Genomic DNA, 25,623 nt, shown 5'->3' with positions numbered 1-25,623 from the left:
TTGCTCCTTGCTTCCTTGGTAAACTTGTAAAGTCTGATCTCTTGATCTTTATCTAAAGAAGCTACTGGTATATATACTCTTACAGAAATCAGTAAAGCACCCTTGTTCCATCAGAGCTTGGGTCCCCGTGTCTTTCTTTCTCTCTCTCTATTTCTGGCTTATTCCCTGGAGTGTGAAGGCTGGCTGCGTAACCCAGGGAGTATTAGCCTCTTTCCTTCTTTCACTTTCTCATCGTTGACTCTAGACCACCAGGTTCTGGTCCATTAAAGGACCCCAACATGTGGCACCCAGAACAGGGCCTAGTACACGTGGCAGATTCAGACAGAGTGACCTCAGGGCCTATTGAGGCCGGTGAGTCAACTGGCTGGAAAGTCCCCGCACATTTCTACTTCACTTTATCATTTATTTAAACTTCAGGGACTTTCAGTTTTGCACGGGCAAATAAAGGCTTGCCTTCAGACAGTGGTTGAATGTAACCCTCAGTTCCCTGATGAAGGTAGTTTTAATTTGGCATCAGGTCAAAGAGAATGTTGAACTAGCTGCCAGACAGGGAAAAAAATATTCCGATAGATTTCTGGCCCCTATGGGCTCTCATTAAAGCTGTGATTCTGCCATTTCAAGGTAATTCTAGCCCTCCTGACATTCGGCAACAGGAAGAACACTTACCACATGACTATGAATTAGATGATGAAAACTTACAAAAGGCCCAATTAAAAAAATATAAGATATTTCAAAATTTTCCTACTAACCCTGCCCTGGTTGCTCCAAGCGCTCCTCCCCTGACAGCGGGCACAAATCCCAAAATCTCTCCCTTGATAGAACCTGATGATTCTGGCAATGACTCCCTTAAGACACCTTTTAACATTAAAACCTACAACACCTTTCTGAATAACAATAATCTACCTCTTTCACGACAGAGGCTCTCTGAATTGCTGGCTTTGCAATTGCAAGTCTCTGAAACCGAAGGTTTCTCCGCCTTTCCAGTTTAAGAAATGTTGACACTCAAGGGCAAATAATATCTCAATATGAAGGTATTAACCTTTTTCACATGCAACAAATGAAAAAGGCTGTAACTATGTATGGCCCACATTCACCTTTTACTAGAGAGATTCTAAATGCTATGGCATCGTCTATTGAAACCTTTATTCCCTATGATTGGTGAATTTTAATAAAAGCTCTCCTTAAACCAGGAGAGTACCTTCAGTGGACAATGTGGTTTCAAGATATAGCCAGAGATCATGCTAACAAAAACGCTTGAGCTGGCGCTACCCCAAAACTAAATTACTTTTGAAATGTTAACTGACACCGGACAATTTGACGCTATAAAAGCTCAAATACAATGCCCTCCTTTGTTGCATCGACAATTAAAAACAGTGGCCTTAAAGCTTGAGACAAAATTACTCCTCAAGAAAAACCTACAGGTAGCTACACTAGAATATTGCAAGGACCTAGAGAAAATTATGCTGATTTTTTAGCAAGATTAGAAACTGCTATTTCCTGCACTGTAATCGGAGAAAAAGCTAAAAGACAACTAGAGAAATTACTTGCTTATGAAAATACAAATCAGGCAATGTCAAAAGGCTGTAGCCCCAATTCGTGAGACAGAGACTATTATTGATTATTTGAAGGCTTGCTGCAATCTAGGATCAAAAACTCAAAAAATGCAAATGCTAGCTGAAACAATGGCTACTTGCTTTAAAAAGGAAAATGAGAGATGTTTTATATGCGAGGATAAAAACCATTTAAAAAGGGATTGCCCTAAGAAAGCTTATTAAAAAAACCTCCAAAAGTCTGCCCTTGGTGCCGTAGAGGAATGCACTGGGCCAAAGATTGTAAATCTAAATTTGATATTAAAGGAAAACCTATTCTGGGAAACTCCAAGCAGGGGACACCCCAGGTCCCCTTCAACAAAAACCAGGGGCAAATTCCGTCTTTTCCCTCAAACCCTCAACATCCGGCAGTGCTGCCATCGATATCTCCTTTACCCTCAAGCAGTCCCCTCTAGAATACCTACCGGACTTTTTGGGCCCCTGCCCCCACAAACCTTCGGTCTTTTATTTGGCCAATCTAGTTTGACTTCTAAAGGGATTACTGTTCACCCTGGAGTAATTGATTCAGATTATAAAGGAGAAATTCACATTATGATGTCATCTCAGATTTTATGGCAATTTTAAAAGGGGGATAAAATCGCTCAATTACTCCTTCTACCTTACATTTGTATTAACTCCTCTAATAATGTACGGATGGGCAGATCCGGCAGTACAGATCAAAAACAGTCCTTATGGACATCACTGGTATCTAAATTTGCCCAACCGAATATAAATATCAAAATTAGTGGTAAAAGATTTTCTGGTCTCCTAGATACTGGATCTGATATTACTATTATATCCAAACATTTAGGGCCCAAATCCTGGCCTATACAAAAAAATCTCTTGCCAAATTGCAGAAATTTCTCAAACCAAAGTACAAGAGGCTTATCAGAGTACTCAAGTTTATCCATGTGAGAGACCAGAAGGCCAACCTACAACATTAAGACCTTATGTGATAGATACACCCCTTAATCTAATAGGAAGGGACTTACTTATGCAATGGCAAACTCAGATATACATTCCACATTTTTCCTAGGGGCCACTGCTCATTTAACAAACAACTATTAAAATAACTTGGAAGAATGACGAGCCTATTTGGACAGAGCAGTGGCCCCTCACGAAAGAGAAATTACAGGTGGCTAAGGAATGTGTGCCACTATTCATACCCAACTCTGTACGTGTATACCTGATATGAACACTGATGTTACTCATTCTACTAAACATACGAACAAGATGATTGGGGCTACAAATACTCCTGAAGCCTCAACTGCATTACTCTGGGAGATGTTACCTAGTTCCCCATGGTGAAAAACTATCTTAATTACAATCATTCTGACTGTTTTGTTTTTGCTCTTTGCTCCCTGCATCTGTAACTGCGTAACTGGATTTGTTTCTAGTTACATGAAAGCTTTTAAGTTACACATGGTTGCTCAAACTCCTGCTACTGCGGCAGCTTCTCCCAACTACTACCTGGGGCCCCTGGATCAAAAATCCTCAGTATGAGGATTAGAAGAATATGTTGCCTCACCAATTTAGGGACAACGCCCCTTGTCAGCTCCAAAGCAGTTATAAAACGAGAAGGATGCCCCTTTTCCCTAGGCAACATAATTCTAAAAGAAAAGGTGGGGATGAGAGGGTAACAGGCAGGAAGGCCAGCAGTTTCCAATAGGCTGCAAGTGTCAGACATTTTTATCTATCTTAAGCAGCAGGAGAAAACAAACTAGCAATATTTTTTTTCCTTCTCTATACAAATTTCAAAGGTTTCTCTTAAAATACTGTGTTGCCATAATGACACCTGGTTTCACTTGAAGTTAACTATTCTCAAACCTTGAGTTAACCAATGCATTTTTCTTATGGAAATGCTTGTCTTAAGCTATGTTAATGTCCTATGCATTTACCCCAGACTCTGTCTTCAAGTCGGCTCTGCCTAATGGCTCAGAACCTACATGACAAACCAGTATGTTATACTCAGATAGTGTTCCCCTAATCTATGTAAAAGAAACTATTTGTATGGTAATCTGTCCTTCTACAAGATTCAAGTCAATCGTTTTATGGCCTGGGATGAATCATCTGGTGCCAAGATTATCCCAAAATGCATCTTATGGATGAGGGGCCTGGTGCCATTCTGAGTTTTAAGACATTCCTTTCTTTTCATTAACAGACTGCTAGTGACTATATAACATACAGCTAAAGACTAGGAGGGGGGTACTCTTTCTGCCCCCTTTTGATGCCTATGTCAGAAGCTTTCTCTATCTCCTTTATACTTTAATAAAACTTTATTACAAATAAATCTCAATTTGTGAACACATTACAAACTTCTACCAATTTCCAAATAGCTTTTCTAAAATATTTTGGAGAAATTTCATTTCATTATCCTTCTGGTAAGCTGTGAAATTTCTTCAGAAATACTGAATTTATTATTTCCCACATTATCAGCTCACAGCCTGTATACCACGAGCTGAGGTTTTTTATATAGATGGGACTAAAAACACCAAAGCTTCATTCTGGTCTCTTAAAGAATATAAAATCTTTTACACTAAATTCCATTCTGCTCAACAAAATGAATTATATGCTCTTATTCAAGTTATTTGCCTACATCCTTACCCCATTAATATAGTCTCTGACTCTATATATTCAGTTTTTGTATTAAAAAATATAAAAACCTCCACCATAACTCCAATCAACCTATTATTCAACAACTCTTTTTGAACTACAATCTGTTATTAAAAGTCGCACTTCTCCCCTTTATATTACACATATGCGAGCACATCACACACTAAAGTTGCAATTAAAAAAATTAAAGAAGGGAGAATACACAGGAACACTACTGTCTTCCTTATCTAAAGCAGACTTTACTAGATTCCAACATAAGATATTTTCTAAACCTATAACTATTGTTAATACAGCTTTATTTGTTTTAAAATTTTAATTGTTAATACAGCTTTATTTGTCTTAAATTTTTTAAACTTGCCCCAAGGAGATATCTTGACAAGAAAAGAAATACATTTCCAGGAATTGAAGGACACCTCTCTTCCTCTGCCCATTTGGTATCAAGACGGGTTCAATAAACAATGGAAATCTGGGAAACTAATCTTACAGGGAAAGGGATATGCTTGTATTTCCCCAGATGGAGCCAACAAACTCACATGGCTTCCTCTCCAAAAGATTCGACCCAAGGGGGCCCCCGGCATTCAAAATGGAGATGAAACAACAAGAACCCCAGGAGGAAGAAATTCCAATATGGGCCATGGTGGCTCTAAAGATCTTCAGGAAGTGCTGCCCTCAGTGGCATCAACCCTATGATCTCCCCACTTGGGGACAAATAAAAATCTTTACTAACCAAGCTGAAAATTTGGTCTCTCAACAGGGAATGCCTCAGAGTCCTGAAAATCTTCTTATCGCTATACTGACCTGTGCGACCCCGCTCGAGCCAGATTCACAAATCAGACTTAACTGGGCTTACTTACCCAACCCCCCTTTATTACAGGTCATAAAATGGATGGAGAAAAGACGGATCGAACGTATCAACCAATGACTCTACTCATATGCCTCCTCCCTGGAACCCTCACACCCAGGGGAGGAGGGAAAACTAACATTTCTTTAGGCTATGAAGTCTTTCTATTGTGCCTGGGCCCAGAAAAATTATGCATAAACATCAGCCAACAAACTTGGGTTTTCATCCTGCCTCCAAAAGAAGATCTTTGGACACTGTTTAGGCTATTTACTGTGAACCATGTTTATACTACTAAAACTTTAGGGAAAGAGTTAGGGAAAGAACAAAAAACATTATGTATTATGCTACTTAAGTGGCTTAAAAGGTTACTAACGCTATGATGAAACATTACCATGACAAAGGACTTCTTGGCTGGCTTGATGGTGAAATGGCATCCCCTCATCCTAGAATCATCCTCAATAAACAGAGTAGGCCTGAACAATGGGACATCTGGGAACTTGCTGCCAGCACCAAAGAACTTGGGACTTGGACCGGACATTTCACAGGGACCTGTGGTGGTCATAGTCATAACTATTTCATTTGCTACAATCAGTCATATTTTATACAGGCCTGTGTCCCACTTCCTTTCGTTACAGACATAGGAAATTTACAATTTAATAAGGCTTTACATTCTGTAACTTGTATTAATTGCCAATTTTGTGTTACTCCTGTTCATTTCAATCATAGTACCTATAACTGGGAACAAATCAAATTTCATTTACATGATAATGCCTCTCTGAATGTATAATTACTGCAAAAGGAAATCTTTGAAACTTTTTCTAAATGTCTGCCCTCTCCCACTAATTTGAAAACTTTAGCTAAACAACTTGCTGATCAATTATCTGGGCCAGACCCATGAAGATGGTTTCAAAGTATTACCCACAACATCAGGTCTGGGACTGTAACTTTGGTGATTGTCTTGGTGATTATATTTTTTGTTTATCATTGCCTTTCTATAAGGTTGGCTAATACTAACCAAACTCATTTGGTCAGGACCTCTTCTACAAATATAATGAAATAGGGGGAATTGTCAGGAAGCATTTAACAGGAGGCTTCCTGTGTGCTGTTTTGGAGCTGTCATGAATCTTCTGTTCCTTATTAATTCCTGAATATTCAGGAATTAAGAGGAGAGGCAAGCCTTTCCTGGGACTGACAAATCCATGCATTTCCTTCATTAGTTTTTCCATACAGTGAAAAGTAACTATTTATGACCCTCTTCTGATATGGATCGCCTTTTGGCCTTATGGCCTCTATTGCTCCTTGATTCCTTGGTAAACTTGTAAAGTCTGGTCTCTTGATCTTTATCTAAAGAAGCTACTGGTATATATACTCTTACCAAAATCAATAAAGCACCCTTGTTCCATCAGAGCTTGGGTCCCCATGTCTGTCTTTCTCTCTCTCTCTATTTCTGGCTTATTCCCTGGAGCGCGAAGGCCGGCTGCGTAACCCAGGGAGTATTAGCCTCTTTCCTTCTTTCACTTTCTCATTGTTGACTCCAGACCACCAGGTTCCAGTCCATTAAAGGACCCCAACAGTGCTAGTGGTAACGAATCTGCCTGCAATGCAGGAGACCAGGAGACCTGGGTTCAATCCCTAGGTGGGGAAGATACCCTGGAGGAGGGCATGGCAATCCACTCTAGTATTCTTGCCTAGAGAATCCCCATGGACAGAGGAGCCTGGTGGGCCACAGTCCATAGTGTCACAAAGAGTTGGACACAACTGAAGCAACTTAGCACACACGCACTGTTTGCTGTGACAAACCCACAGCGAACATCATTCTTAATGGTGAAAAACTGAGAGCATTTCCCCTAAGACCAGGGACAAGAAAAGGATGCTCACTCTCTCCACTCTTATTCAACATAGTTCTGGAAGTCCTCACCAAGGCAATCAGAGAAGAAAAAGAAATACAAATTGGAAAAGAGAAAGTAAAACTGTCACTGTTTGCAATGACACATTACCATCCATAGAAACTCCTAAAGATTCCACCAGAAACCTACTAGACTTAATGAATTTGGTAAAGTTACAGGACACAAAATTAATGCACAGAAATCTTTTGCATTCTTATATGCTAACAATGAAAGATCAGAAACAGAAATTAAGAAAACAATCCATTTACCATCACAACAAAAAGAATAAAATATCAAGGAATAAATCTACCTAAGAAAGCAAAAGACCCATATTCAGAAAACTATAAAACACTGATGAAAGAAATCAAAGAGGACACAGATGGGAAAATATACCATGTTCTTGGATTGGAAGAATCAATATAGTGAAAATGAATACACTACCCAAAACAATCTACAGATTCAATGCAATCTGTATCAAATTACCATAGCATTCATCATGGTATTCGAACACTACCATTTGTATGGAAACACAAAAGACCCCAAATAATCAAAGTAATCTTGAGGAAGAAAACAGAGCTGTAGGAATCAGGCTCCCTGAGTTCAGACTATATGAAAAAGCTATGCAGTCAAAACACTACAGTACTCACAAAAAGAAAAAAACAGAAATATAGACCTATGAAATAGGTACAGAATAAAAAGCCCAGAGATAAACCCACACACCTATGGTCACCTAATCTATGACAAAGGAGGAAAGAATATACAATGGAGAAAAGACTGTCTCTTCAATAAGTGATGCTGAGAAAACTGGACAGCTACATGTAAGAGTGAAATTAGAATACTAATACCATACACAGAAATAAACTCAAAATTAATTAAATATCTAAATGTAAGGCTGGAAACTATAAAACTCTTAGAGAAAAACAGGCAGAACACTCTTTGACATAAATTGCAGCAAAATCCTCTTTGACGCACCTCCTAGAGTAATGGAAATAAAAACAAAAATTTAAAAATGGGACCTGGTTAAACTTAGAAGTTTTTGCACCATCAACAAGATGAAAAGATAACCCTCAGAACTGGAGTGTGTGCAAGTGTAGTCACTCAGTCGTGTCTGACTCTTTGAAGCCTCATGGACTGTAGCCCACCAGGCTCCTCTGTCCATGGGATTACTCAGGCAAGAATACTGGAAGGGTTGCCATTTCCTTCTCCAGGGGAATCTTCTCAACCCAGGGATCAAACCCACTTCTCTTGCATCTCCTGCATTAGAAGGCATGGATTCTTTACCACCAGTGCCACCTGGGAAGCCCATCAGAATGGGAGAAATATTTGCAAATGAAGTAACAAAGGATTAATCTCCAAAATATACAAACAGCTTATGGAGCTCAATATCAAAAAACAAGCAATCCAATCAAAAATGGGTGGAAGATCTAAATAGATCTCTCTCCAAAGACAACATACAGATAGCCAAGAGGCAAATGAAAAGATACTCAACATCACTAATTACCAGAGAAATGCAAATCAAAAATACAGTATGGTATCACCTCACACTGGCCAGAAAGTCCATCACCAAAAAAATTTACAAACAATAAATGCTGGAGAGGGTGTGAAGAAAAGGGAACCCTTTTACACTGTTGCTGGGAATGCAAATTGGTACAGCCACTGTGGAGAACACTATTGAGGCTCCCTGAAAAACTAAACATAGAACCTAGCAATCCCACTACTGGGCATACACCCTGAGATAACCACAACTCAAAATGACACAGGTTTATTACAGCACTATTTACAATAGCCAAGATATGGAAGCAGCCTAGATGTCCATCAACAGATGAGTGAATAAAAAAGATGCAGTACACACACACACACACACAGGAATATTACTCAGCCATAAAAAGGAATGAAGTTGAGTCAGTGGAAGTGATATGGATGAACCTAGAGTCTCTCAGACAGAATGAATTAAGTCACAGAAAAACAAACATCATATATTAACACATACATACGGATTCTAGAAAAATGGTACTGATGAACACACTTGCAGGGCAGGAACAGACGTGCAGACGTAGAAAACAAACCTGTGGCCACAGCAAGGGGGTGGGGGGGACATTGACAGATTGTGTTGACATATATACAGTACTATGTATAAAACTGATAGCTAGTGGGAGGCTGCTATATAACACAGGGAGCTCGGCTCACTGCTCTGTGATGACCTAGAGAGACAGGATAGGGGAGAGGGTGGGAGGGAGACTCAAGAGGAAGGGGATATATGTGTACATACAGCTGATTCACAATACTGTGCAGCAGAAACACTGTAAAGCAATTATATTTCAATAAAAAAACAACATACTGAAAAGATAAACAAATAAAATAATAAAAATGGGGGATGCAAAAATGGCCTATTGTGTGTTCTCCTCTTTTCACAGGGAAAACGGAGAACTCCTGTCACAAAATTATGGAGAAAGGAAAATTTCCAGAATGAATACTTTTCATATAATGGAAATATAACAGGTGTAATTACAAGTGAAAGTGAAATTGCTCAGTCGTGTACGACTCTTTGCGACCCCATGGACTGTAGCCCACCAGGCTCCTACATCCATGGGATTCTCCAGGCAAGAGTACTGGAGTGGGTTGCCATATCCTTCTCCAGGGGATCTTCCCAATCCAGGGATTGAACACAGGTCTCCTGCATTGCAGGCAGACGCTTTGACCTCTGAGCCACCAAGGAAGCCCATTGTAATTACAAGAGGAGAGGCCAATTATTACAATTTTTGCTAAGTAACCAAAAACTCTGAAAAAGAACAGGTTGGTGGGGAGCAGTGTGGGTGATGGGGGCAAAGGGGTTAGGGAAGCATGGAGGTAGAAAGAAGAACAAGGATGGAATTGTTACAACTCCAGGGCTCTTCCATACAGAGTTATGGCCAAACACACACTCCTGTTCCCTCCCCTCTAATTCTGGCCCAAGTTCTTCAGGGTACTAACTTTAGAAAAAGGCTGATCTGCCTCCCTGAGTTACTTTACTCACATTACCTACAAAGATGGCATAAACAAGACCTCTGTAAGAAACTCCACCTCAGAATGATCTGCCAGACCAACATTTTTCAACCACTTTCATCTCCAAGAGACAAACCACCACTGGCTGCTTCACGTGAACGAGGTTGGTGTAGTGTTACATAACTGACTTTAGAATCTTGACTATTTCCAGGCACAGAAAAAGAAAATGGTAGACAACACTGACAAAGACTGTTACTGGCCACTCAATAATTATGTTTCACTAAGTAGGCACACGGCCACCTAGAACAGAGGCTACACTTTCCAGTCCACATCCCAGAGAGGTGTGGCGCTGTGATTATACGTCTAGCCAGTGGGATATAATTGGTGGCTGCTAGCACGTCTTTTTTTTAACAATTAGTCCTCTTTGGGAGACAGGGAGATGATGGGGAGCCTTGGTTTGTAGCATTGCCATTTTCCATGGTATACATTCCCATCACGGCTAACTTCAACCTTCCACCTTGATGGCACTGAACACAGAGTTGGGAAGAGCAGCAGCTCTCTCACAAGTTGGTACCAGCTGGCTTCAGCACATCACTGGATGTAATAATGGGTTGTATGTAACTTCTGGGAAATGGCCTTAAAGGAGGAGGCAAGTCTCAATGGCTGGGGACATGCCCTTCCTCCTTTGTCCCCTCTGCTGGCTAGAATATACATATGACTGGTCAAAGTCCAACCATCAGAGTGGACCAGAGGGAGGAATAGGAGTCACAAGAGAGAAGCCGTGGTCACTGAGCTGCTCTGAGAACGCTTATATGCAGACTTCATTTACATGACAATTGTCAGAAAGAGGAAAATTTGTATCTTATAAATGGAACTGATATTTGGAGTTTTCTCATCCACAGTGTAATCTATCTCAGGACGTCCCTAGGACAGTATTTGCACTGCAGAGGGTGAAAGTTCGATCCCTCCTTGGGGAACTAAACTCCTGCAAGCCAGGTAGAGCAGCGCCCCCCCAAAAAAAGAAGAACTCTACACCAACTAAGAGATCATGCTTGCTACATAGGATAAGTAAAGAATTCAGATCTGAAAGAATGAAAAAATATCTTAAGTTTTCTGGGAGGACAAAGAGGACAGAGGGTGAAGAGAAAAGTCAAAGGGGGAAGGGACTTGAAAAGGAGGTTCTTGCCTCTCTCCACCTGAGCCCGTCTCCCTGCTGACCCACAGAATCCTACAAAGAGTGCACCCACAGACCCCTCCTAAAGCACGTGGGCCGCAGCTCCCAGATCCACACAGCAGGCTTGGGGAGGACTCCTCAACTAAGGGGGGTCCAGATCCTCAGCCTGAGAAGACCGACTGTTCTCAGACCTCATTCTTCTAGAGCATTTTCCCAGGTAAAGAGGAGAAATGAGAACCATATAAAGGTCACTCGGGGGACAGACTAAGGGGACTCTGAGGCAGCAGCTGGCAGTTTGGTGTATTCTGCTTTGCTGGAGTTTACTTAAAATATAAACTTGGGCATGGGCTGAGGCCTGCTATTATCTTGGGGTTGTACTGTGGTTTTCAGACAAATGTAGAAGGACGTACGTAGAATGTAGGTCAAATTTATTATTACATGTCAACTCCTCCTAAAAGTCAATATATAAATGAAGATAATTTTGTCACAAGTATATTCTTATTTACTTTCAAAACGCTCTTTCTGACATCTCTAGGGACCAACTTTGGACGCATCAACAAGCAACGGAGCAGTGCTGAGTGGCCAGCGCATCACCGTGCTCGCTCTGGGAGGCTCCAACAGGGATATTCGCCATTCACTCCACACCTGAATGGTTTCTGTCTGTACACTGATGTGACTTCCATCTCTTAACAAGTTCAGATCCAAGAACCCTTGTACCACCAGCATGATTTTCAATCCTTCATCACCACCCACACCCACCTCCCTCCCAGTGCTGGTGACAGTAAGAACCTGACGTGGGTTGGTGGTGGGTGTAGGGGGCACTCCCTATGAGAAAGGAGGAGGTGTGGGGAAGAGCCAGACCAAGTCGGCAAGAAGAGAGGAAGTAGCCTGGCTGAGGTACATACAGATGATGAACACTTGTGTAGAGAGTGGCTCTGAAAGCAACTAAATAAAGCATAGATAGTTTTAAGCTATGACAAACCTAGACAGTGTATGTTAAAGAGCAGAGGCATCACTTTGCCAACAAAGGTCTGTATAGTCAAAGCTATGGTTTTTCCAGTAGTCATGTAGAGATGTGAGAGTTGGACCATAAAGAAGGCTGAGCACCAAAGAATCGGTGCTTTCAAACTGTGGTGTTGGAGAAGACTTTTGAGAGTCCCTTGGAAAGTAAGGAGATCAAACCAGTCAATCCTAAAGGAAAAGGGCCCTGAATATTCATTGGAAGGACTGATGCTGAAGTTGAAGCACCAATATTCTGGCCACCTGATGAGAAGAGCCAACTCATTGGAAAAGACCCTGATGCTGGAAAAGATTGAAGACAAAAGGAGAAGAGGGTGGCAGAGGATGAGATGGTTAGATACCATCACCAACTCAATAAACATGAGTTTGAGCAAACTTCAGGGGCTAGTGAAGGACAGGGAAGCCTGGCATGCTGCAGCCCATGGGGTCACAAAGAGTCGGATATGACTGAGCATCTAAACCACAACAACAGTTTTGAGACAGAAACCAGGCCAGAACAAAACCTCCAGTCATGTACCGTCTAGAATCTTGACAGTGTCTCACATTTACAGGGCCAAAGAGTTTTTCAAAGATTTGCAGATACTTGCTACAATTATTTAAGACATAACCACTATCACTCTTAAACATCCAGCCCTGGATAGACCCACCCAGGTTCACATGTTGGCTCTGACATTCACCAACTATAACAAACGACATGGATTTGCCTAGCCTCAGTTTCTCGATTTAAAAAATGAAGATCACCAAGCATACTTTGCTGGGTGCTTGTAAAAATTGGAGAGAACTGATAAAAAGTACACATGCCAAAGGTCGGCATAAAACGATACAGATGAGAGTTATACAAACTTCAGGAAGGAATATATATGGCTGCTGTGGATATGCAATAAAAATTGAAAGTGATTAGGTTGATGGCAGAGCTTTAAATTATAAAAAGTATAATCTGAAATGAATCAACATTATTACATAAATTACACCTCAATAACCTGGGTCCCTGACAGAGAAAAGCGAGATAAATTCAGACAAAATCTGTCACCGCTCCTCCGACTCTGTCTTGTGAACTATCTCCAATTTCACACTTTTGTTCGCTACCATCATTGCGGTATGTATCAAAAAGCGCCTCTATTCTCCTGGATAAGAGGGGAATTCTGCCCATTTTCCTTTTTAATGGAGGTCTCACATCTGCCAGTCACTCTTTTCATCCCACTGGACAACCAGCCAAATTCCAAAATTCAATTTAAAACTGTGGGAAATAAGTCCATCTCTGAAAAATAAGTTGACTTGCTAAGAAGTCTGTCTGTGGCAACTCAGTTCCTAAGAGGTAACAGAATACCAAAATTTTCTAAAAACTAAACTGCCTTTTGTTGCCAGAAATGTGTGTCTAAGCACGCCGTTCACCTCCCTCAAATATAATTCTGAATAAAAGGAAGAGAGCTGTTTCTGAAATCCAATATTCAAGTGAAACAGAAAAGATTCTCATGATCGAGCAATTGAGAGCTTGTATGGGAAGGTATGGGAACCATGGAGGGAGGCTGTGAGCTGATCAACAGGGAGTGTGAATTAATTCTTCAGTAACAACAACTTAGAAAAGATGACTGTGGGTTAAAAACGTCCTGACTTGACACTAGCATGGTGTGTCATCAAGACTGTCTGCAATTTTGAGCCAACAATTATGCAATGTCTAAATTATATTTGTAGTGTGTTACTTCAAGTGCCACAGAAATAACTCCTAGGCATTTTAGTTATGCACAAAAGCTATGGTATCTTCCCAAGTGAATATATGTTACACTGAAGTACATATTTTGTACTAAAACTTAGCTAAAACTAAAAGTAAAACAGAAGCAAGAAAACAAACTCACTTGTCAAACTCATCAAAGAGACCACAATTCTGCAGTTTCGAAAGAGCAAGTCGAAAGTATGTGGCTAGAAAACAAGAGGAGTGTTAGGAATAAAAGCAATCATGACTTCTTAGGTACATGGGAAACCACTTTATCCTCTGCCCTCCCCCAAATCCACTTCAAACTGGCATGATTACTTATGATTTATTCTGTGGTGAAAATTCATGATACGACTGCAACTAGTCAGCCCTACTTAACAGGGGCATCTAAAATGTAAATGCTCTAAAGATACTTTCCAAAAATCCCAGGAAAATAATATGTTAATCTGAAAATAATCATAACCCAAAATTAACCATATCAGATGATTCAGAAAATGACAGGTATAGAACTCAATATTCTGCCAGTTTAAATTTATCAAACTCTGTACAATATATTCTAAATACACACACAGCATCAGCTGAATAAGGAAAATCTAACTCAGGAAACTATAGACTTGTCACCTAAAAGGCTTTCAGGGTTTCTCAAAAATCTAGCATGTAAAGCAAAGCAGTGGTCAGTAAGCAGAGGGAAAATCATTTCATCATTAGTAGATGGAGCAATTCTCTCTAAATTTAGCAAAAACAAAACATCCTCTGATTAAATTAGAAGACTGACCACAGATTTAGAACTTGCTGATGACATAAAATTCCTAAGAGGCAAAATGGGAGAACAGGAGGAAGTTAACCCACAGAATTGTCTTGCTAATTCTCAACTGGAGTAAAGTAAAGCATCGAACTCACGAATAATATGGTGGTAAAACAAAAGTGAAGAACAGTTTCTCAACAGCAAAAAAAATCTGCCTTTCTTCATTCTTTTATTCTACACTGACTCAAAACGAGTGGGGATTTACATACTAAAATATAATTCCTTTTACCCAATCTCAAAAATCACATCTTTAGGAATCACTATGAAACAAAAAGATTAAAAAACCTTAAAATTATAGAAAAACACATGGTTCACATCAAACACCATCATAGTATTAGGGCAAGGTAAGAATAATATTACTGACCTGATGCTCTTATCCCATAGGGCAAATCAAACTTATCGCTACCGTAGAAGGAAACAGTATTTTTAAAATCAGCTGCACACAGAAAAGGGTGAAACTGATGATACCTGGAAGAAAAGGATAAAGAATGACTTTCCCAAATGTGTACAGTATTTGCAGGTTTTTAAAATCACAACTGTAAAAAGCTGTAGTATGTCATTCCTATCGTTAGATTGACTATAAATGAGCATATAATTATTTTTAAGATTCTTTCAAAATCATCTTAAACACCACTTAAATGCTAGATAGAATAGGATAGGCAATGGAACTACACACTCAGAATGGAAATGCTTTCCAGGTAGTAAAACCAAAACCATGTAACAGCCTGGGGAAGCGGACACAAAGTTTAAATACAAGTGAACCGCAAAGGTAGCCATCTACAGGAAGAATCAAAAGAACAAATGAGGGAAAATAAAAGTACAAATGCTGATCCACTCCCCAAAGAAAAGATGCCATATATATATAAAGCTGTTGTCAGCAGTGAAAATTAAAATACACTAAAAGCTAGATGAACTCTCTCCTGATATCATTAAATTAAAATATACTCAAGAAGGACGGGTGTCTTCTTGCCTCCCTGCCCTGCTTCTACACTCAGGTACTCTCTCAGACAAGAATGTTTCATGAGACAGCTCTGTTTTTTTTTATGGTCCCTTCTTTCCACCCTTACCAGTTTTGTTCTTCCTAAATAAATAAACTGCAGGTGGAGATCAGAGTGCCCCTGGGGTTTCAGAAGCCATGTGACAAAATGGAAATAAGAAGCACTAGAGTAGGAATGAGGGCTTCCCCAACGGCTCAGTGGTAAAGAGTCGCCTTCAAGTGCAGGAGGTGCGGTTCAATCCCTGGGCTGGGAAGATCCCCTGGAGGAGGGCCGGGCAACCCACTCCAGTATTCTTGCCTGGAGAATCCCATGGACAGAAGAGCCTGGTGGGCTACAGTCCATCGGGGTCACAAGAGTCGGACACAACTGAAGCGACTGAGCAAGCATGAATAAGGATGAATTAGCTTCAGCTTTATCCTTGTTTTGCTACTCAGGAACTACTAACCTGGGCAAGTCACAGGAGCTCAAGATCTCCAGAGCTGAGCTGAGAACTTACACCATATTCAGACTAAGCAAAGAGGTGACAGACCACCCCTTCCTACTTGAGAAGAGTGTGTATGTCAGATTCAGTTGTGACAAGTGTTAGCAGCCTGGGGAAGGGGATTCCAGCCAATTTCAAAAGGTCATTATCTGTATCAGGGTTGATCTCTAAGCTCGGGATCTGCTCTGGGAAGAGAAGTGTCAGGGATCCTGACTTAAAATTTCTAAATGAAATAATTGTTCAACACTGTGGGCAAAGAATGTGGCCTGCCATTTCAGTAAACAAAGGATATTGAAGCCTTTAAGCCTTCAACTACTCCATTTGAACCCCAATTGCACTCTGTCGGGAATTCAGGAAGAAAAACAAAAACAGGATACAGGCCCCAGATAGCTATGGTGCATATCCAAAGAGTAATTTCAATAATCCAGTCTCTTGCATCTTCCCACACATAGAAAAGGGCTGAATTCATTATCTTGAGATGTCTGTTTAGTTTAATTAGCACTAATCTTTTGATGTTTGACTCCCTGATATTGGTTTGTTGTTTTTGCAAAAACTCCTGTAAATCCTGGCTTCTCCTATACCTCTTTGGAACAGTCCCTCAGAGCTATCCGAGAGGCTGTAACCCCGGCTTAAGTCCTCAGTAACGCCCCAAATAAAACATAATGCTCAACTTGTAGGTTGTGGGTTTTTTCTTTTTTTTTCCAGTCGACAGCACCATGTCTCACACAAAGTTGGGGCTCAATAAGTTTCAGCCTTATCTATAATAACTATACTTGACATTGTATTATATTACAGTAGGTTATATTACATTATAATGATCATATTTCATATCTGCTGTTGGTACTCCTACAAAAGCCTGGAAAGTAAATTCTACTAGTCAATTTAGACTGTCGACAAAAAAGGTAACCTGCCATTTCAGTAAAAAAAGGATGCTAAGGCCAGCAAGCCTTCAGCCACTACAGCTGCCCCAGAGGGAAATTCACAATGGAGGAAAACAGAATACTGGCCTTAGACAGTGCCCTAGACGGTTATGGTACATAACAAAAGAATAATTTCAATAAACTCAGACTCCTGCATCTTCCTATCTATAGAAAAGCGTGAAAATCAAGAACTTGAGATGTCTGTTTTTGTGATTCAGTTCAGTCACTCAGTCATGTGCAACTCTTTGCGACCCCATGAATCGCAGCACGCCAGGCCTCCCTGTCCATCACAAACTCCCAGAGTTTACCAAACTCATGCCCATTGAGTCGGTGATGCCATCCAGCCATCTCATCCTCTGTCGCCCCCTTCTCCTCCTGTCCCCAGTCCCTTCCAGCATCAGGGTCTTTTCCAATGAGTCAGCTCTTCGCATGAGGTGGCCAAAGTATTGGAGTTTCATCTTCAGCATCAGTCCTTCCAATGAACACCCAGGACTGATCTCCTTCAAGATGGACTGGTTGGATCTCCTTGCAGTCCAAGGGACGCTCAAGAGTCTTCTCCAACACCATAATTCAAAAGCATCAATTTTTCGGCACTCAGCTTTCCTCACAGTCCAACCCTCACATCCATACATGACCACTGGAAAAACCATAGCCTTGACTAGACGGACCTTTGTTGGCAAAGTAATGTCTCTGCTTTTTAATATGCTGTCTAGGTTGGTCATAACTTTCTTTCCAAGGAGTAAGCGTCTTTTAATTTCTTGGCTGCAGTCACCATCTGCAGTGATTTTGGAGTCAAAAAAAATAAAGTCTGACAATGTTTCCACTGTCTACCCATCTATTTTCCATGAGGTGATGGGACCAGATGCCATGATCTTAGTTTTCTGAATGTTAAGCTTTAAGCCAACTTTTTCACTCTTCTCTTTCACTTTCACCAAGAGGCTCTTTAGTTCCTCTTCACTTTCTGCCATAAGGGTGGTGTCATCTGCATATCTGAGGGTATTGATATTTCTCCCAGCAATCTTGATTCCAGCTTGTGCTTCTTCCAGCCCAGCGTTTCTCATGATATACTCTGCATATAAGTTAAATAAGCAGGGTGACAATATACAGCCTTGATGTACTCCTTTCCCTATTTGGAACCAGTCTGTTGTTCCATGTTCAGTTCTAACTGTTGCTTCCTGACCTGCAAACAGGTTTCTCAAGAGGCAGGTCAGGTGGTCTGGTATTCCCATCTCCTTCAGAATTTTCCACAGTTTATTGTGATCCACACAGTCGAAGGCTTTGGCGTAGTCAATAAAGCAGAAATAGATGTTTTTCTGGAACTCTCTTGCTTTTTCGATGATCCAGCGGATGTTGGAAATTTGATCTCTGGTTCCTCTGCCTTTTCTAAAACCAGCTTGAACATCTGGAAGTTCTCGGTTCATGTATTGCTGAAGCCTGGCTTGGAGAATTTTGAGCATTACCTTACTAGCGTGTGAGATGAGTGCAATTGTGCAGTAGTTTGAGCATTCTTTGGGATTGCCTTTCTTTGGGATTGGAATGAAAACGGACCTTTCCCAGCCCTGTGGACACTGCTGAGTTTTCCAAATTTGCTGGCATATTGAGTGCAACACTTTCCCAGCATCATCTTTCAGGATTTGAAATAGCTCAACTGGAATTCCATCACCTCCACTAGCTTTCTTAGTAGTGATGCTTTCTAAGGCCCACTTGACTTCACATTCCAGGATGTCTGGCTCTAGGTGAGTGATCACACCATTGTGATTATCTGGGTCGTGAAGATCTTTTTTGTACAGTTCTTCTGTGTATTCTTGCCACCTCTTCTTAATATCTTCTGCTTCTGTTAGGTCCATACCATTTCTGTCCTTTATTGAGCCCATTTTTGCATGAAATGTTCCCTTGGTATCTCTAATTTTCTTGCAGAGATCTCTAGTCTTTCCCATTCTGTTGTTTTTTGTTTGACAACACGTCTGTCTTTTTCAGTAAAAACGACTCTATATCCTGGCTCCTCCCTTCCCTCTTTGGAAGCATTCCTCAGAGCTGTCTGAGAGGCTGCCATCCCAGGCTTCAGTCCTTAGTGTTTGGGCTCTGCTCTATAGCTCGGTCGTGTCCGACTCTTTGTGACCCCACAGACTTCAGCCCACCAGGTTCCTCTGTCCATGGATTTTTTTAAGCAATAATACTGGAGTGGGTTGCCATTTCCTCCTCCAAGGGATCTTTCCGACCCAGGGATTGAACCCACATCTCCTGTGTCTGCTACACTGCAGGTGGATTCTTTACCTGCTGAGCCATAGTAAGGTAATAAGGTTCCCAAGTAAAACATTCTTAACTTTTAGGTTGTGCTTTTTTTTTTTTTTAAATTCAGTTGACAAGACAAAGAAACTGAAGCTATAAAAAAAGTGAAGTAACTCTTATCTGGAGCCACTAACCCATTTGTTTCAGCTTTAAAAGCTGAAACCACGCCTAATCTCAACACTAGGGAAAGGTGTCCAGTCCTAGCACATTCACCGATGGTAATACTGCCAGGTTTCCCAGCAGAGCTTCTCCCAAAGGCTACTGACAAAGGATGGCCCTGCCTCCAAAGTGTGCAGACTTACACATCTGCTGAGCAGTCTTTCATAAATACTTTAACCCCTGTGGGTTTTCTCAGAAAGGAAATACCTTTCTTCTCTAAAGCTAAAGAGTACCTTGATTCTAGAGAAGCGTCCCAAACCTGCTGTCTGCAACCGTTCGTGGCTCATGAAGTCAATTTTGCAAGCCAAGATCAGCTCATTTTTAAAAAGTGAATAGAACAGATTATAGGGTATCTGGAGTAGAAGAGGTAAAAACTGTTTATTTTTTTATTATAAATAAACTTAGTACAAACACTAAGTCCCAAGGCAAGATATACTTCTTACTATGGGTCATGGTAAACAAAAAAATTTTAACCACTCTTCTAGTTTTGCAATGGCCCTAACTGGACACACACCCATGGATTGACTACAAGCAGCCATGGTACAGCCATAGTTAGACATAAAAATATTTTGTGTTTCTAAAGCATTCCAGAGTTGGCTGATTTTAAACGGATCTGTAGCCTCAAAAGATTAAGAATCAGTCACGGAAAGGTCCTGAGAAGTGGAATATTTCCTGCCATACCAGTAAATAATGTCTCAGTCATCAGTGATTGTAGCCACCACTGATGGTGAACTGGTAAGCCCTGAGGGAACTCAGGATGTGAAAACACAGGACATTAGCCCCAGATAGCTAAGGTGCATATCAAAGGAATGATTTCAGTGGGCCCAGACTCTTGCGTCTTCCCATACATAGAAAAGCACTAAATTCCTTAACTTGAGATATCTGGGTTTCCTTTAATTAACAATAATCTGTTAATATTCAGACTACCTGCCCTTTAATTGCAAAACTTCTATATAACCTAGCTCCCCTACTTTCCCTCCTTGAAGCAGTTCTCTCAGGGTTACTTGAGATGCTGCCTCCTGGACTTGAAGTCCTAAAAATGCCCACCACATAAAGCATAATTCTCAACTTTTAGGCTGTGAATATTTTTTAAGTTGGCAGGACAGTACAATGATATAAGGGAAAAAAGACGATGTGAATTTTAGATCCTTAACAGATAAAAATGCTGAAAAGTTTCTATGTGTTTACACAATTCAACATGCCCAGACCTGATTGTCATTTATTTATGGAAGCATTTTGACCAGCACTTTGTCAAAGCTGTGGTGACAAATGAAAAGAATATTTGTGGATGGAACAGTAAATTCTTTTCAAGTCCTGACAACCATAATCAACAATCAGTTACATCCTATGAAGTTCATTAAAAGTTTGTGAAAGGAAAATTTCTGCTGTACACTTTAACCTAGAGGTAAGGCAGAAGAAACCACAAAATAAAAAGGGTGGAAAAATAACATGGGAACGAGGGTGGGAAAATAAAATCCTGAAAGGACAGTGCACTCTTATGATCAAACACAACCAGACCTCTCTAATCTCACCTGTGTGAAAAGAAAACTGGTCTGACTGAGTTCTTCATTGCCTTTTCTTAAAATATATGCAGAGTTCTGACTAAAAGCACAAAAAGACATAGGACAGTCAAGCTCTTCCTTAAATGCAGGGTATCCATTTTACATTGCTAAGATTTGCACAGAAAAAAAGCAAACAAGTGTGGAGAACAATGACAAACACATTTTTGAACATTTTGTGGGCCGCGGTTTCTTTTGAATGTTTACCTCAGGAGAGAGGCAAAAGCTGGCTTTGATGAACAAGGCTGGATCTTACTCCTTTGCTTCATGTCCATAGGTGTCACCCTAGGAGACAAAACAAGTGTCCGTCAGAAAGCAGAACTGGGCAGCCAGCCCGAAGGGAAGCAAGCACCCTGGGAACCCAGCGGGACCCCCAGGGAGAGGCTTCTCAGACGGGGGATATGGATCCTCACTGTAGCCCCTGAGGTAGGACAGAAACTTCTCCTAGTCCGGGACATGTCTGAGGATTCATGGATATAAAGCAAGAGAGAGTGGAAAAAAGGGTGAGGTGACAAGTGACCCAGAAGGGCCAGAGAGCAGCGACTCAAAGGACCCTTCGAGAAGAATTGGGAAAAAATAAAGAAAGAAGAACTAGGACTCCCACACTATGGAAGCCATGACCTGCCTCATAGTTTAGAAGTTCCTGAATGCCTGAGAAATGCACACGGCTGTCAAGGTCCTCCACGCCACCTGCATGGATACCTATGGGCAGTAAATGCCAGAGAGACACTGCCCTGAGCAGGTTCCAGAGCCCCTGCCTGGGACCTGGGGACCCCACCGTCCCACTACTTGGCATTATAGCGAACTCTCCTCTGTTCTTGGCACAGGTTAGGTGCTTGTGTGTCTCCTGAAAGGAGCACTGTCTCCACCATTTGAAAGGGTTTTGTGAGGGACTTCCCTGGTAGTCCAGTGGCTAAGACTCTGTGCTCCCAATGCAGGGGGCCAGGGTTCAATCCCTGGTCAGGGAACTTGATCCCACATGCTGCAGCTAAGGCCGGGAACAGCCAAATAAATAAATAAAAAAAATAAATAAATATATTTTTAAAAAGAAAGGGTTTTGTGAAACCAGACAGAGCATGACAATGAAGACAGATGAAGGGGACGGGGCGGCAGGGTCCAGACTCAGCCGGGAAAGAGGAAAACAGCCTCACGTGAGAAACTAGGAATGATCATCAGTGGTATGGAGAATTAACCTAAAAAAGAAAACCAACCAGTTTTCTTCAGGAATCACCAGATTCAAACAGAAATAGCCTAACCCCTTCAGGGAGTGACTCAATTTTAAAATTTTTTAGTACAAAATTCCCAGTTAACACTCTAGGTTTCTGTACTATGAGGCTAGTTGAAGAGACTCATCTTTGGTAAATACCCCGAATGGCAAAAACCTCTTGATTTACTTGTAAGGAAGATACATAAATATGGTAGGATATGACACCAAGCCATGAAAATCAAATTATAGTCAGAGGACAAAATAAAGTATAAAATATTACTTGGCTTCCAAGTCTATTAAAATAGAAAACAAACTATTTGAGGGTATTGTGAAGCCAAACTTTGTTTCTTTTAAAAGACAATTATTCGTCTTAAATAGTTAAGTAAGCAAGTTCACAGCATCTGAGGTAATTTCATGATATTTTCTGTGGAGTAAAGTGTTCGTTTAGGAGTGACATGAGCATGCCTCAAATTCTAATGACAAAAAAAATGTGCTGAATTTGGACCCTTTTCATTGTCTTCTTTATCATTTCCCCTGTGAGCCAGGATATGATTTCTTGGGAATCAGCTATTGAGCCAACTTTGTACTTTCTCTTCTGTTCTTATCTCCCATTACTAAGTATGGAACAGAGGCAGGAAGGTACAAAGGTACAGGGAGAGATGCTGGGAGTAGGAGCCTCACGGGGTGCATGATCAGACTTCTAAGATCTCTGACTCATTGGTGATTGGTGGTTTAGTCACCAAGTCATGTCCAACTCTTGTGACCCCATGGACTGTAGCCCGCCAGACTCCTCCGTCCATGGGGATTCTCCAGGCAAGAATACTGGAGTAGGTTGCCATTTCCTTCTCCAGGGGATCTTCCCCACCCAGGGATGGAGGCCGGGTTGTCCAAAAACCTCAAAACTTACAGCCAAACGCACGCACCTGGCACTGGATTTCTCCAGTGACCATAAAGAGCATGATAATGATTTGCTAACTTCCTTCCATAAAGAGCACTACAATGATTTTTCAATCAACCAGTAATGAAATCAAATGCAGAAGCAGCATTTTTTTTTAATTTAGTAAAACAAAACCTAGAAACATGATCTACCATCTACTATTCAAACACTGGTAAAAAATACTGGACTTCTATCTAAGTGAAGACGTTTTTTGTGGTTTATTTGACATCATATAATACTACCCATTCAGAATTTAAAGGTCATTAAAACTCGATTCCTTGCCAAAGGACTGGCAATAGGAAGAAAGGATACCTCGAGACTATCAGACAGCTGTCCTCCAGGACTACATTATACATTTACAAGCTCAGTAATTGGGTTTTCCAACCTGCTGTCCACATCACAATTTTTCTGCTCTCGTCATCTGCAGAAGAGGTGTTTTTTTTTAAACATTTGTACTAAACAGTAGGCAATTTCTGAGCAGAACTCTGGGAAACTCAAGCAGAGTAATTCCAAAAGTATCAGACTTCTGAGTTCTGAGTTTTAAAGATATATTTTGAGGAGAAAAAGACATAATCTATTTTGATGCTTTCATTTTAGTATTTTTGAATCACCCATCCTCAGTGTTAAAAAAAAAAACTGTTTTGCGTAACTGAGGATACTTTTGGTTCAAACCATGTTACTTTACATGGTTTGTTGCAAACATTGCAAAATAAAGCAACATGTATATTAACTTTTCTATTTATCTTTATTATAGAAAATATTCTAGAATGTTCTCCATAGACTAGCATAGTTATCAATGGTCTCAAACTCTTGGTGGGAATGATAGTTAAGCAAAGTATAGCTCAAGAATTTGGAAAGTTAGAAAGAGAGAGCCTCTCTTCCCACCCCTATCTAAATGTGAAATTTGGTAAATTAGAATACTTTATAAAAAACAAATTCATATTAATCACCATTATAAGAGGTGTTTGTTTTTAACTACATTGAAGACAATCAGGAAAGTTTTTTTCCCTTAACGTTTCTCCCTAGGGTAGCATCATAACAAAAACTTAATGCTAAGAAACATTTTATATGCTATAAAATGTTTAATACACAGTTTAAACTAGATTATCTGTTTCTTCTCCCACAATAACTAATCTGTTTTTAGTATCAGCAACATTTGGCAAGTTTATTTTTTAGATATAAACTGTGGTTCATCTGTTCACTGTTTCAAGTAAAAAAAAATCATTTCCAGGAGAAAAAGCAGAAAAAGCATCAATTAACAAGAAGGACAAGTGACTTTGTTTGTTTTTAGAAAAAGAAATGCTTAATTAACTATCTTGTATTCGGACTTATTCAGGTGTTAAGACATTGAGGGAGGTATAAAAGGTTAAATGACAGCAATGCTCTGTTTTTAACCTAACAGCCCAGCCTTAACTGTGAACTTGAATCCAAAAAGGACAGTTGTCATAGAGCGACTCAAGGAAATGTCTGGTTGGCATTGATAAGCACCAGCAATAGTCAAATGGAGAGACATACTTGCATGATCAATTTAGTCTCTAATTCCAATAAGTTCTTTGCTTTTAGAAGCACCTCTCTTTTTTTTTAAACACACCACAAGGAAAGTATAGACAGTTGCCCTACATCACATGCTCTGTGACTTACAGAAATCAGTACACTTTCAGATTAGACAGATCATTTTTTAATCTTTGGATTTGTTTTGCTTTAGTTTGAAAAGTTGTATTGTAATTAATCAACTCTAGCAAGATTTTGTACATGGTAGTATAGCGTTAATTTATCCTGTGACAATGCTGCTCTGAATTTTCTTCTGTTTTTTAAAAAAACAAAACCTGTTGCTTAGAAGCCATGAACCATTTTACTCTACTTCAACTTGTCAAAATTTCCTTGTTTTAAAAAATGATCATGTGGGTTCACTCAGGAAATTCATGTCCGGAAGCTTGTATTTAAGTTGACTACTTGTGATAGACTAGGAACTGCTGTTACTCCTTTTTCAAAGAAATATAAATGATTTTGAAGCTTTCTCAATTGTCACATGCTCTGCAACTAGTGCAAGGAAATCAAGTCCTGTGTTGTATCTGTTCCAGTCATTTCTATTCAGGTCACATATTGTAGATAATTTTTATTTGTAATTTGTTTATTCAAATGAAGTAAATACTTTTCAAAACAGAAAAGGGAAAAGGATAAAAAGCTTAATATAGGAGTTTTCTCTGTAATAAAGCTACCTGTGCCTCTCCAAATTTTGTATGTGATATTTCAAGTCAAAGTCATTTCAAATTCTGCCTGTGTCATTATTCAGCAAATATTTTTAAACAAAGGAAACCATATATAGTGTCCACATTTATCAACAATCTTTATCCCAGTATTTTAGACTCAAGACTCGAATGCCACTGAGTCTAAGAAGTACTCCATCAATTCAAAAAGATGAATTACATACATCAGAATCCCAAAGATTGTC

General features: G+C 40.2%; 1 protein-coding gene across 8 annotated transcripts in view; it reads right to left on the bottom strand.

Moving 5' to 3' along the window:
• The window catches only part of ST3GAL6 (ST3 beta-galactoside alpha-2,3-sialyltransferase 6), a 90,105-nt gene that overhangs the window by 24,569 nt on the left and 39,913 nt on the right, over positions 1-25,623 (bottom strand). For 7 of the 8 annotated variants that reach the window (XM_043892575.1, XM_043892579.1, XM_043892576.1 and 4 more), the window contains 3 exons: positions 21,235-21,312; positions 14,986-15,089; positions 13,959-14,022 (listed from right to left, as the gene is read on the bottom strand). In XM_043892575.1, the coding sequence (XP_043748510.1) occupies positions 13,959-14,022; positions 14,986-15,089; positions 21,235-21,312 (246 nt within the window). Of the gene's footprint in view, positions 1-13,958; positions 14,023-14,985; positions 15,090-21,000; positions 21,071-21,234; positions 21,313-25,623 lie in introns of those variants that run through there. The other variant, XM_043892583.1, reaches the window with a different exon arrangement.

The sequence above is a fragment of the Cervus elaphus genome, chromosome 31, assembly GCF_910594005.1.
Source record: "Cervus elaphus chromosome 31, mCerEla1.1, whole genome shotgun sequence".
Taxonomy (NCBI): Eukaryota; Metazoa; Chordata; class Mammalia; order Artiodactyla; family Cervidae; genus Cervus; species Cervus elaphus.
Note: the sequence above shows the minus strand (reverse complement) of the source record. Positions and strands in the feature narration are given on the sequence as shown.